General features: G+C 41.4%; 1 protein-coding gene across 4 annotated transcripts in view; it reads right to left on the bottom strand.

Moving 5' to 3' along the window:
* arhgap39 (Rho GTPase activating protein 39) overlaps positions 1–12,606 on the bottom strand; it is a 157,780-nt gene that overhangs the window by 65,897 nt on the left and 79,277 nt on the right. For all 4 annotated transcript variants that reach the window (XM_044198564.1, XM_044198568.1, XM_044198566.1 and 1 more), the window contains one exon: positions 4,358–4,774. In XM_044198564.1, coding sequence (XP_044054499.1) covers positions 4,358–4,774 — 417 coding nt within the window. The remainder of the gene's footprint in view (positions 1–4,357; positions 4,775–12,606) is intronic.

Here is a 12,606-nt window from a genome sequence, read left to right as displayed (position 1 = left end):
AAGTCTCGTAAAACCAACAAAGCTGAAATATTATTTGAATAATATTTGAATAAAATAATAAGACTGATAAAAACAGCTAAGATCAATTCCAATCAATTGGTTAAAAACCCATTGAAAATAACTTAAAAGTGCCTGATAAAGCAAGCCACTCCTCGATCCTGGAAATGAGCAAACATTGTGTGATGCCCTTCTTTCTGGGTCACTCTGTGTCTCCTGTTTGCCTGCCGTCTCCTCTCTGATTTGCACCCATTCTTCCTCAGGAGTAACTTGGCGAAGGGGAGGGAGGATATTAGAATATGGTAACACAAGCATAAACACTACGTTTCTTTTTATTAGCAATAGCAAGCTTGCATCTAACCATAAAGCGAGGAATCTCTGTATGTCTCGTGAACCATTCTTCCGATTGACCACTCTTTGCAGGTGTATTGCTGGGGACCCATAGGAGTACAGTGTCGAATTTGGTTTAATTTGAACAGGCTGTTTTCATACAGCCGGAGATCAGAGCTGAACAGCAAGTCACAGAAAAGGCCTAATTGGAAGTGGCTAAATGGCTTGCTGTCTGATTCAATTCGATTTTATATATATAGCGCCAATTCATAACAGAAGTTATCTCATTGCACTTTTCCTATAGAGAAGGTCTAGACCATACTCTTTATAATATTATTTACAGAGACCCAACAAATCCCACCATGAGCAAGCATTTGGCGACAGTGACAAGAAAAAACTTCCTTTAAGAGGCAGAAACCTTGGACAGAACCAGACTCAAAGGTGGATGGCCATCAGTCACTGCCATGTTAGGTTTTGAGAGCGAAAGAGAGGGAGAGAGGTTTGTAGAGAGAGAGGTTTGGGGGGAGGTATGGTGGGGGAGAGGGAGGCATATGCAAATACCACCTAGAATTTTAAAAAAAATAGTATATTAATAAATTAATAATAATAGGAATGACAGCTATAGGAAGCTCTGGAGGCAGAAATACCTGCTGAAAGCAACAGAAGGAGAGAGGAGAGAAACGAGAAAGCACAGAACTACGGGAGAGAGATTTGCTGTCCTGTCTGTGGTTCACCGGTCACCTCTGCTGAAACCATTTCAAAGCTGTGGGCTCCGGTCTGCGGCTGCTACTCTCCACAACTGATCACTAAATTATTTTGCACTTTTAGCCCTTGTACTGGCCTCCTCTTTATTTTTGTTCTCCAGCCACTCAATCAACAATTTATGGATCCACTCACCTCCCCATCCGGCTGTGTCAGCTGTGTCCGCCTGGCCGAAAAGATTGCTGAGCTGGAGGGAAGAAGGAGAAAAACTCCTGGATACCATCACTTTTGGTCCAGCACAAGCTGACTCAACCTCTGCCCATGAGCCTGATGCCACTGCTCCATGTCCTGCTGTTGAGGCTGTTAAAGCTGCCTCTCCTCCAGAGTCTGATAACATCGCTTGCTCTCCTGCTGCTGATCCACCTTCTCTGGTCACTGTGCATGTTGACTCCTGGTTACGGCTCAGGGCTAAGCCTAAAATCCCACCATAAGTCCTGGAAGCTGGTCGGCGCTCACAGTGGGAGGGGGAGGCACTCTCCTCTCGCACCTTCTCACTTTAACATCCAGCTAGAAAATAAATATGACATCCTTGACTTGCAGGACTTCCCTCCTCTGGCTGCGGATTCCCAGCATTTTTCTACACCTCCCCTGCTGTCCCATTGGCCCCTCAGCTCACTGTGCCTCCGATCCCTCCACCAGCCATGCCTTTGAACCCCTCCCACAGGGTTTGCCGGGCTCCTGCCCACCACTCTGTCCATCCTTCTCCATCCACTCCGTCAGAAGGACATTTCGCTCCCCCGGCTGCGAGCCTCCACTGCACATTACGTCCCTGATCGTCAGTGATTCTGTCGTAAGACATATTAAATCATAATCTGCAGTGACACACTGCCTACCGGGTGCAAAAATTGTAGATGTCATGCAGCAGATCCGGTGTCTTCTCAGCAAACACCCACATGTTCACAATGTTATCATCCATATTGGCACTAATGATACCACCAAGTAGCAGTCTGAAGTTTTTTTAACAAACTCAAAAACTGTGGAAAGTCTGTCTTCATCTCAGGCCCTATTACCACGTTGGGCAGGGGCATTGGACATTTTAGCCGACTGCTGTCTCTCCACGCATGGTTGCAATCAGCTTGTCCATCTCACAATGTGTTTTTTATCGACAAATTTAAATGATTCTCCTTTTTTAGCAGAAATGGTATCCACCCCAGCTTCCACGGCACAAAAGCACTTTCAGCAAACATTTTTCATGCAGTTACTACAGCTTCACGCCAGTGACTGTCCGCTACTCACTCCACAACTGCTTTGGTCTACACACCGGTCACTACTTGCTCCTCTTTCTCCTCAATGACCTCTTCACCTCCAGTCTGTACCACCATCTCCCCCTACAGCCCAAATAATTCTTGTGACAATCCAGAGAGCATCTCTGTCATCCGTGTTATAATCAATAACAGACCACCATGCAAAACCAATTTTAATCTGGTTAGGCCCAGATTTTTAATGCCGCTCCTGAACATTCCTGACGTTTTGACGAAAATTTGGTCTGTTAAATGTTAGGTCCCTCTCTAATAAGACATTCGTCTTAAACAATTTCATTCAGTCCCAGAAATTAGACACCTGGCTGAAGGAAAGAGAATGTAGTCAAATTTTAGAGCTATGTCCCCAAATTTTAGCTATTTTAACTCCCCCAGGCTAAGTGGCCTAGCTGTGATTTTTTTAAAAATCGCTTTAAATGTTCTCTTCTTAATGTTAAAAAATGTACCAGCTTTGAGGCTCTCATGTTTCTCAGCTGCTGCACAAATCCTGTCATTTACCATTCACCAAAACCGAACAGTAACTTATCTGAGTTATCTGATTTTATTGCTGCAGCACTTGTCAAGGATGATAAAGTGTTTATGGTTGGTGATTTTAATTTCCATGCTAATGATGCAACAAATGCGCCAGCTAGTGATTTTATTAGAGTAAGTGAGTCGTGTAAGGGTCCCATCCATGACCGTGGCCATACACTTGACCTAGTGTTCACCTTGGGTATGACACTTAGTTCTCCAAAATTGGATAATTTCATCTCTGATCATAAATGTATTTTGTTTGATACTTTTTTAAATCCCACCATTTTAGCCCAGAAGCGCAGCATAAAATGTCGCCACATGAACAGTCAGTCTATAGTCACATTTTATACCACTTTTTCGTGTTGGATCAAGGAGGATTATCCTTTTCACATATTGATGACAGGGTGAACCCCTGTAATGATATGTGTGTGTCTGCTCTTCACTGTCCACGTGCACTGCTTGTCCGTTGTAATCGAATAAAAGTCTTGATGATCTTGCTGAATCAAAAGATTATGGATGCACAAACTGCTTATTTCAATAATCTCATCACCACAAACAAACACAATCCTAGGTTTCTTTTTAAATCTATTGACCGGCTCTTAAATAACTCCAGCATGTCCTCACCTTTGGTGGTAGATTGTGAACATTTTTTATCCTTCTTTGTAGACAAAATCAATAGAATAAGAACTTCTATTGTGCATTTTATCAATGCTACGCTGATGATACACAACTCTACTTATCCATTAGGTCCAGGGATCTCTCAAATTTAACTACTCTGTACACGTGTCTGGCTGAGATTAGTAACTGGATGTCTCAATTTTCTTCAACTAAATCACAATAAAACTGAAGTTCTGGTTCTCGCCCCAGATCTGGTCTCTTCTAACATCCTCAAACACATTGGTTCATTGGCTACAAATACGAAACCTCTCTCCAAAAACTTAAGCGTTATTTTTGACTACCAGCTGAAATTTGATAAACACATTAAGACAGTTATTCAGTCTGGTTACTTTCACCTGAAAAATATTGCAAAAATACTCTGTTATCCTTCCAGCGGTTGGAAATGGTTATCCATGCTTTTGTGTCCTGACACAACAGTTAGCATTATAGCATTTAACAAGCATCATGTGCATGTGGGCCGTATGTGATATACCTTCAAACGACTGGTCATCCATTTCCATTTTCAGAGCAAATATCTTGACACCTAGTGACCAGATTTCTAATGTTTCTCGTGACTCCTCCTGATCTTTCCTCTAGCAACACCATCAGGCCAAAACTTAACAAAAAATATCATGAACACTGCAATTCATAACACCACAGGCTTTATACAACTCTTTTTACATACACACTCAAACAGACTTTGATGCGAAAAATTGGCAGAGATCCCCTTTAATGATAAGACTTGTGACCTCCAAAATAATTAATTGACCCCGTCTGCTTGGCAGGTTTCTGTTTGCCAGTCCCTGTCAGTTGACTCATCAAGTGACCAGCAGTCTTACCTGTCTGCCTCCTCTCTGTTGCCCTGTTTTTCAGAAAGCTCCTGATCGAGGGAGGAGGAGGTGCTTCCCTCTCGGCTGACCCCACTGTTACGTCCCGGGCTGTTGTCAGCTGATGTTCTCCCTCCTCCTCCACCTGCAGGACGGGGGTTGGTGGCATCGGTGTGCTGTTTCAGAGTCTGCAGCTTGGCCAGGGGGATGATGTCGCAGCCCTGGGGCCGGTGCCACACTGTGCGCTGGGTGGAGGCATTGTAGTAGTAGAAGCGTGAAGTGTTGGGATCAAACAGCTCCCACCACTGGTTGTCACCGGTTCGCTTGATGCACACACCCTGCGGAGGGTCCCACACGCACTCGCCTGTCAGTAGGTTGGCGTACATACGCTCCCGTGTGCGCGGCTCTATGATCTCCACCCACTCCAACCTGCAGGGGGAGAGTTCAGAATGAGACTTTTAGCAAATTGACTGTGAAATAAACTGATTATGACCTCTGATTACTGGAGGTCCACCTCTGCCTGCACCAACAACTGACAATAGATTACTGCATTCTGAAACTGACCACTCAGCAGCAAACAAGTATAATAACTTGAAAAATAAGCAGGAGTCCTTTTGATTGACATTTCAACATGCCTTCTTCAGTGCTTAAAAGAAACATCTTATTTATTGCTTCCCCCACTACTAAAATCAGGAATCAGGAGCATAAAGAGACCCACACAATCTAATGGGGAAAAGATTAAATATTGTAGGATAACCTTTAATGCTCAGGTACTGCTTCCAAAAAAAAAAAAACACTGCCAATGTAGTATGTCTGCATGTCTGTACATCACCCCCTACCAACAGACATTACAGAAAGACATCCAACGGGGTTTTAAATACCATAAATAAATACCATAATGTGATTATCCTTTTAATCCAACTATGTGGATATATGGGGTGTATTTTGATTTCAATTAGGGCTCCTGATAAGCTTTCCTTTTAGCAACATGTATGCATAGAAAAGCAGCTACATGTGGGCCACTTCCTGCATACTTTCTGTATACCTGAAGATTTTTTAACCTTTATTTATCCAGCTCTCATTTCACACTCTGTTCACACTCACAAAGTTCCACACAGTCCCAATAGAAGCTGCCCAGTACAACTGTTCTACTGGTCACTGAGCAGCTTTACTGCAGCAGTTGGGGGTTAAAGGCCTTGCTCAAAAGCACCTTAGCTGTAGTGATTAGGGAGGGGCTAATGCTCTTTCACTTTCTACACCCAGGTTTATCCTGTTGATAAAATTTATGATCTTTTTAAAAACAATCCCAAAGACATCCATTGTATTTATGACTTAGCACCCCTACACCCCTAAGCGCAAAAACGCTTAGATACTGCGCCTAAGCCGTATAATGGCAGGGAAAACCCTGGAATTTAGATGAGGTGAGAATGAGGGTGCTGTAATTTATCGATATGATTCACATTCTGCCCGTATACCGCAGCACTGTTAAAAAAACATTCGGCAGGAAAACAAAACATTTTACATTCTATTTGGGGATTCCCAGTGCCCACTGCATGGGGTCCACAGAAACACTCTTTGACATTGTCATCTACGCTATCTCCCTCCCTCTCTCACCTTTTCCCAACCAATGTACAGCATCTGAGAAAAGAAAGGGCAAATTTATCTCTCATTTTAAAGATTTTAAAGACTGTTAGCTATCAAGCTAGCATAATTCATCACAGTGAAGCAGCTGAGCCCTCTCGATAAGTAAACTTTTGTCAACTAGACAGCCAAAAGTTGTCTTAAACCGATCACTGTAAGCACTGGTAAAATGGTGTAAATCTCACTGAATGGGAAATAAATTGATAAATGATAAAATGATGTTCTTCACACTAACTGAGTGCCAAATAGCTAGGTAGTTAGCAAGTACAAGAAGACTGTTGCTTAAGTACTATGCCTGATTTTACAGGGCAAATATTGTTAGAAGAATTAAATGCAAGTTTTGTCTTTAAGCTTTTTGGGCATTATTTATAGTAATATTAATGGTCCAAAATGATGTGAAATTACAATTCATTTCAATTTTATTTATATAGCGCCAATTTATAACAGAAGTTATCTCATTCCACTTTTACTATAGAGCAGGTTTAGACCATACTCTTTATAATATTATTTACAGAGACCCAACAAATCCCACCATGAGCAAGCATTTGGCGACAGTGGCAGACTCAATGGTGGGCGGCCATTCGCCGCTGCCCTGTTAGGTTTTAAGAGAGAAAGAGAGGGAGAGGTTTGAAGAGAGAGAGAGAGAGAGAGAGAGGTTTTGGGGCAGAGGGGTGGGGGAGAGGGAGGCACAATGCAAATACCACCTAGAATTTTTAAAATAGTAGTAATGTAATTGTAGTGGTAATATTAATAAATTAATAATAATAATAATAGGAATGACAGCTATAGGAAAAATAATGACAGTATTAATAACAGAGCCAATAACAACTACTGTAGTAGCAGTTGTCGAGCAGGAACACAGGGGCAGCAAGTGGCCCACAAGCACAGATCCAGTCTCTGCAGCTCCGGAGGTAGAAATACCTGCTGAAAGTGACAGAAGGAGAGAGGAGAGAGACGAGAAAGCACAAACTACAGGAGAGAGAAGATGTCGAGTAAGTAACATGCAACAATGGGATAAAAATGCATACAGATGGAGAGCGAGAGAAGGAGTGAGGTGCATCATGGGGAGTCTCCCAGCAGTCTAGGCCTATAGCAGCATAACTAAGGGATGGTTCAGGGCTCACCAAAGCCAGACCTAACTATAAGCTTTATCAAAGAGGAAAGTCTTAAACCTACTTTTAAATGTGGAGATGGTGTCTGCTTCCCAAACCCAAATTGGGACCTGATTCCACAGGAGAGGAGCTTGATAACTGAAGGCTCCCAATTGTACTTTTGGAGACTCTAGGAACCACAAGTAACCCTGCTTTCTGGGAGCGCAGTGTTCTGGTCAGGTAATATGGTATTTTGAGATCTTTAAAATATGATGGTGCCTGACCATTAAGAGCTTTGTAGGTGAGGATTTTAAATTCTATTCTGGATTTTACAGGAAGCCAGTGCAGAGCTAATATTGGAGAAATATGATCTTTTTTCTTAGTTCTTGTCAGTGCACGTGCCGCAGCATTCTGGATCAACTGGAGAGTCTTAAGGGACTTATTTGGGTAGCCTGATAATAAGGAATTGCAACAGTCCAACCCTTCGGCATCATTTTGAGAAAGGATGTGCCTGATTTTTGCAATGTTGCGTAGGTGAAAGAAGGAAGTCCTTGAAGTTTGTTTCATGTGGGAGTTAAAGGATAAATCCTGATCAAAGATAACTCTGAGGTTCCTTACGGTGGTGGTGGAGGCCAGGGCAATGCCATCTAGAGAAACTATATCTTTAGATAATGAGGTGTTTGGGGCCAAGCACAATAACTTCAGTTTTGTCTGAGTTTAACATCAGACAATTGCAGGTCATCCAGGTCTTTATGTCCTTAAGGCATGCTTGAAGTTTAACTAACTGGTTAGTTTCATCTGGCTTGATTGATAGATATAATTGGGTATCATCCGCATAACAATGAAAGTTCATGTGTTTCCTAATAATATTGCCTAGAGGAAGCATATATAAGGTGAATAGAATCGGTCCAAGCACAGAATCTTGTGGAAGTCTGTGACTAACTTTGACGTGCACGGAGGACTCACTGCCGTACAAAATGAGATTGATCCGATAGATAGGATTTAAACCAGCTTAGTGCAGTTCCTGTAATGCTAATTACATGTTCCAGTCTGTAATAGGATGTGATGGTCAATGGTGTTGAACACAGCACTAAGATCTAACAAGACAAGTCCATTGACCCTGGACTGCCAAAATACTCTGTGTTGCACACTGATAAACTAACATAGCCTCACTGTGGCATCCAGTTTATGAATTATGAGTTATATGCATTAAAGCAGAAATGCATGTTAAGCCAATACTGCCAATACAGCCCAAACTGTACATCACATTTCACATTATTATATATTATTGTAACACTGGCAGAAGAATCATGCCAATCATCACCAGTGCTATACTGTATGTTTAAATAAAAGGAGACAGCACTCATAGACACCAATTTATATGACAATTAATGTTATCTCTTAACTATGGTGAGATTGTGGATGTGCCTTTATGTTAAAGTATGTAGAATTTGAAGGAAACTGGAGGGTTCCAAACTCATATTGGACAGTCAGAAATGTCAGGCACTGTGATGGTTACAGTTTCAGCTGTTTATAATTCTTAATAATCTTGAAAATATAAAATGCACCACTTCCTGTATTGTAGAATCTTCTTCCTGGGAAAGACTCTTTGGGCACGACTCAGCATAAGTTCACAGTAGTTTGTTTTAAGCATAAGTTTGTTTTACTGTGCACAACAGAACAAACAGGGTTTGTTCAGTAACAGAAGCAATAGAAGATAAAAGTGCACGGCAGGTTGTTAATGGGGTACAACCATAGACTGTATAAAACATGGACGTAGTGTCTATGATGTCACCCATATGTTTCTGAAGAGCCGTTTTGAAGCTCAAAGTGGGCGGCACCCGCCGTCGCCATCTTGGCACTGTGTCACTCGGCCCAACTCCCAGATAACTAAAAATGAGCAAAGAGGTGGAGCATGAGTGGAGCTGAGGTGCCTGGTTGCTGAAACATGCCCACCTAGCTTGAAGTTACCAAGCTAGCTAAGGCTAAGAAGCTAGGCTATATGCTACTCTGTGTTGCTAGCCGGCTAACCATGTGGTATGCAGTTGAGAGCCCACGGTTGGTACCCAGTCGTCGTCCCATCTTACTCTTGAGGTAAGTTGACGTGAAACTATACAACAAAACTTGAAATAATGATTTATCTGTTATTTAGATTATACTACACAAGTAATGGTATTTAAGTTACGGTAATTTGTAACATTCGATTACAGAAATTTGGCCAGGGTTACCGTGAAGTTTACTTAATACATGTCTAATGAACAACCATTCACAGATACTCACACACCTCTGGAGTAATTTGGAGTTCAGTGTCTTGCCCAAGGACACTTCGACATGTAGGCTGGGGGAAGCTGGGATCGAACTGCTGACCATCTGATTGGTGGACTACCCGCTCTACCACTAAGCCACAGCTGTTATGTTGAAAGTTGATTTTCATACTGGATTGAAATCAATGGAAGCCAATCAACAGGGTATCTTCATCATTCTTGTGCATTATGGCATGTGAGTATTGTATTTAGACGGACTTTCAAAAAATCCAAATCTATCCTTTAAGGGAATTCTTAATTCATGGAAATGCAGACATGCTATAAGAGAATGGAAGAGCTGAGAGAGGAAAAATTACTTCTTCTCTTCAAACGTTTTTGGGGGGACTTGACAAGTCAAGGTGACGGAGAGAGACGCATTTCGGTAGCAAGCATATCTGAAGTTCATGTAACAATCAAGAAAATACAACAAAGTGTGGATGCTGAAGCACAGGCCACTTGAAGATGCACTACCTGAGACCTGAAATGCTTCCAGTGCACATTGGAACCGTGGCAGAGATATAACACCAATGTATCCACTTTTCTACAACTGTTGTCAGTCTTGGGACAGAATTATATTAGTACACATTTTGAGTTTAATTAGCAAAAGTCTGTATACACATATACACAATTATTGCTAGCTATTGTGTGTGCTTGTGTGTGAGAGAAAAAGAGAGAAAGAAATGGTACATCAGCTGTCAGAGTGAATGCTTGTCAAATGGAGCAGAACAGGCCAGTTAAATAGAGAGATCCAGAGCGGAGATAGTAGGATTAATTGGCCATAATTGGTTGATGTGTTGGTGTTCCAAATGACCCAGTTTAGCTTGCGACTGTCCTCCCTGTGCCTGCAGAGATCTTATGTGCCAGACTATTTCTTGGCCAGCAGAGACACCAGGACGTCACTGCACCTGGCTCTAAGATTCATCCATATTAATTTATAGATCTACCAATGTTCCATGTACTGGTCACAGAGTGTTTAATTAAAATAGTTTGTGTACATTTTATGCATTATTCCTTAATTGTTGCACATGGTACACACACACACACACACACACAAACCAAGTATTTAGTTGTTGTTGACAAAATCACCAAATAACCAGCAGAGTGACTTTGCACCAGAAAATGACATGGCTCTGAGATGTTTATTCTCAGCACAAAGTCTTTAGACTTTATACTTTATTGTTCCTGTAGCATGATCAACCCATGAGTGGATAAACATGTTGTATCCTCATTGATAAAAATAACGGAACTTCTCTGAAAGTTAAAACAGCCCTGTCAAGAGAACTGATAAGCTTTCCCCCAGTAACTTCCTCTGTCCCATGACCTTTGCCGGACTCGAGGTCACTAATGGAAAGTTGAATGATAATTTGACAAGGCCTGTAAGAACTCAGAGCATGAACAATAAAGCTTGATAGTCAACTCCGAAAACCTAAGCCAGTTTAGTAAATTGTGATTGTGCCTAGGATGACCTGACACCGCTTTTTAAGGAACATCTCATGATCTCTGGTCTTCATCAAGTGAAAACCAGGACTTGTAAAACTTTAAGACTAAAGGAACAAAAAAAGTGTGTGGCACCTTCCAACAACTGATTAGACCAAGCTTTAACATGGGAGAGTTAAACTTCTAGCATTAAAACTTTATTTTATTCATTAGAAAGAATTATGCTAAGATAGGGTGGAAGTGGAGTGAAGTTTTGCGCCTTGAACACAAACAACCCCATCCCCTCTTACAGAAGACTTTAAGACATAAGAAAACTTCTTGTGCCCCTAGCATGCCACAACGCTTGACTGAATCTAGAGGCCCAGCTGACCCGCGGAGGGAACAAAGGCACACAGAACATGTTGGAAAAATGCAGTTTTTCAACAACTCTGAAAGAAAGAAGCCTACTAAATGGAGCCTGTGCCATTTCTGAGATCTAACATGATAAAGTTAGAAAAGAAAAAATCCTGGGCCCTATGCACTGAGTCTCTTTTGCTCCATCTCTCTCTCTCTATCTATACTGCTTTTCTGTACCATGTGGCTAAAGACTCAACTCTTAAACAAAGAAAGTTTATTAGCGCTCCCAAACTGCTACTGCCAGGTTAAAGAAGCCTGCTCCACTCTGCTGCAGCACCTGAGTCCTAACGAGGACCGTAATGAACTTTAAACTCGAACTTTAAAGTCAACATCTGTCAGACGCTCACACCACATTGCCATCACAACCGAACGTCATTAGCCTGATTATGGAAGAAGAGACCCAATTCAAGCTGAAGTCACCCCATGGGATCAACAGCATGTCCTGAAACATGGAACTGCGGGGACTTTCATCCAGAACTGATTGCCCACGAGTGCCTCAGAGAAATAGAACTGCTTCTTTAGTGCAAAGTATTTAAATTCTACAAATTGTGTTATAAATATGCATAGCGACTGCCCTCTACAGGTTGAAACCCAGCTATTGCAATTGAATTTTGCTACATGTCACACGTTTTGCTGCTGTTCAACTCAGATCAAACTGTCAAACTAGGCAGTGCTGATCAAATATGAATCAAGATTCTGTTACTGTATTGCCTATTTCCTGCCTCAAATGTTTTCAGAAACACATATTAGTGTTCTGTTTAGCTGTAATTTGAGATTGTTTGTGACCAGGCTGCTTGAAAACGGACCAAGCACACCATCGCTCAGCAATACATAATCACACATTTCGTTGCTCTCATTGGCTGTAGGTCTATCCAGTTGTGCCCCCTCCTAGAGCTGCACATGTTGTTTGTCCACATAGTGGTTTCCTGTGTTTACACAAGTTAATACTGCTAGCCAAAATAATCATTCACTCCATCCTCTGGTGTCAAATGGTCATTCATTCACTTATTAATTATTCATCGCTGTGTTCATATAATTTATTCACGGTTGCATTTATCTGTTCATTTGTGTGTCTAGTAGTTATTAGTTGTGTTTGTGTAGTTAGTAGTTAAACTTTTATAAAACTTTGGTTATTTGTGTTTGTGTGTATGAAATATTCCGGTCACTGTCCTGAGACAAGAGCTTAAATTGATTATTAATTAATTAACTGATTAATTATTATAAATGACTATCAAGATTTTCTCCTTGTAAAGGCCTGGAGCCCCGTTTTAAAATGAATTTACTGGGTTGAATACTGTTATTTTATGTAGAAGAAGTGAGTGCAAATCTGCTCCTTCCTCTTAACAAAATTAAGGTTATTCAATATAATCATTTTAATGCATTTAAACCTTTA

The sequence above is a fragment of the Siniperca chuatsi genome, linkage group LG6 (assembly GCF_020085105.1).
Source record: "Siniperca chuatsi isolate FFG_IHB_CAS linkage group LG6, ASM2008510v1, whole genome shotgun sequence".
Taxonomy (NCBI): domain Eukaryota; kingdom Metazoa; phylum Chordata; class Actinopteri; order Centrarchiformes; family Sinipercidae; genus Siniperca; species Siniperca chuatsi.
Note: the sequence above shows the minus strand (reverse complement) of the source record. Positions and strands in the feature narration are given on the sequence as shown.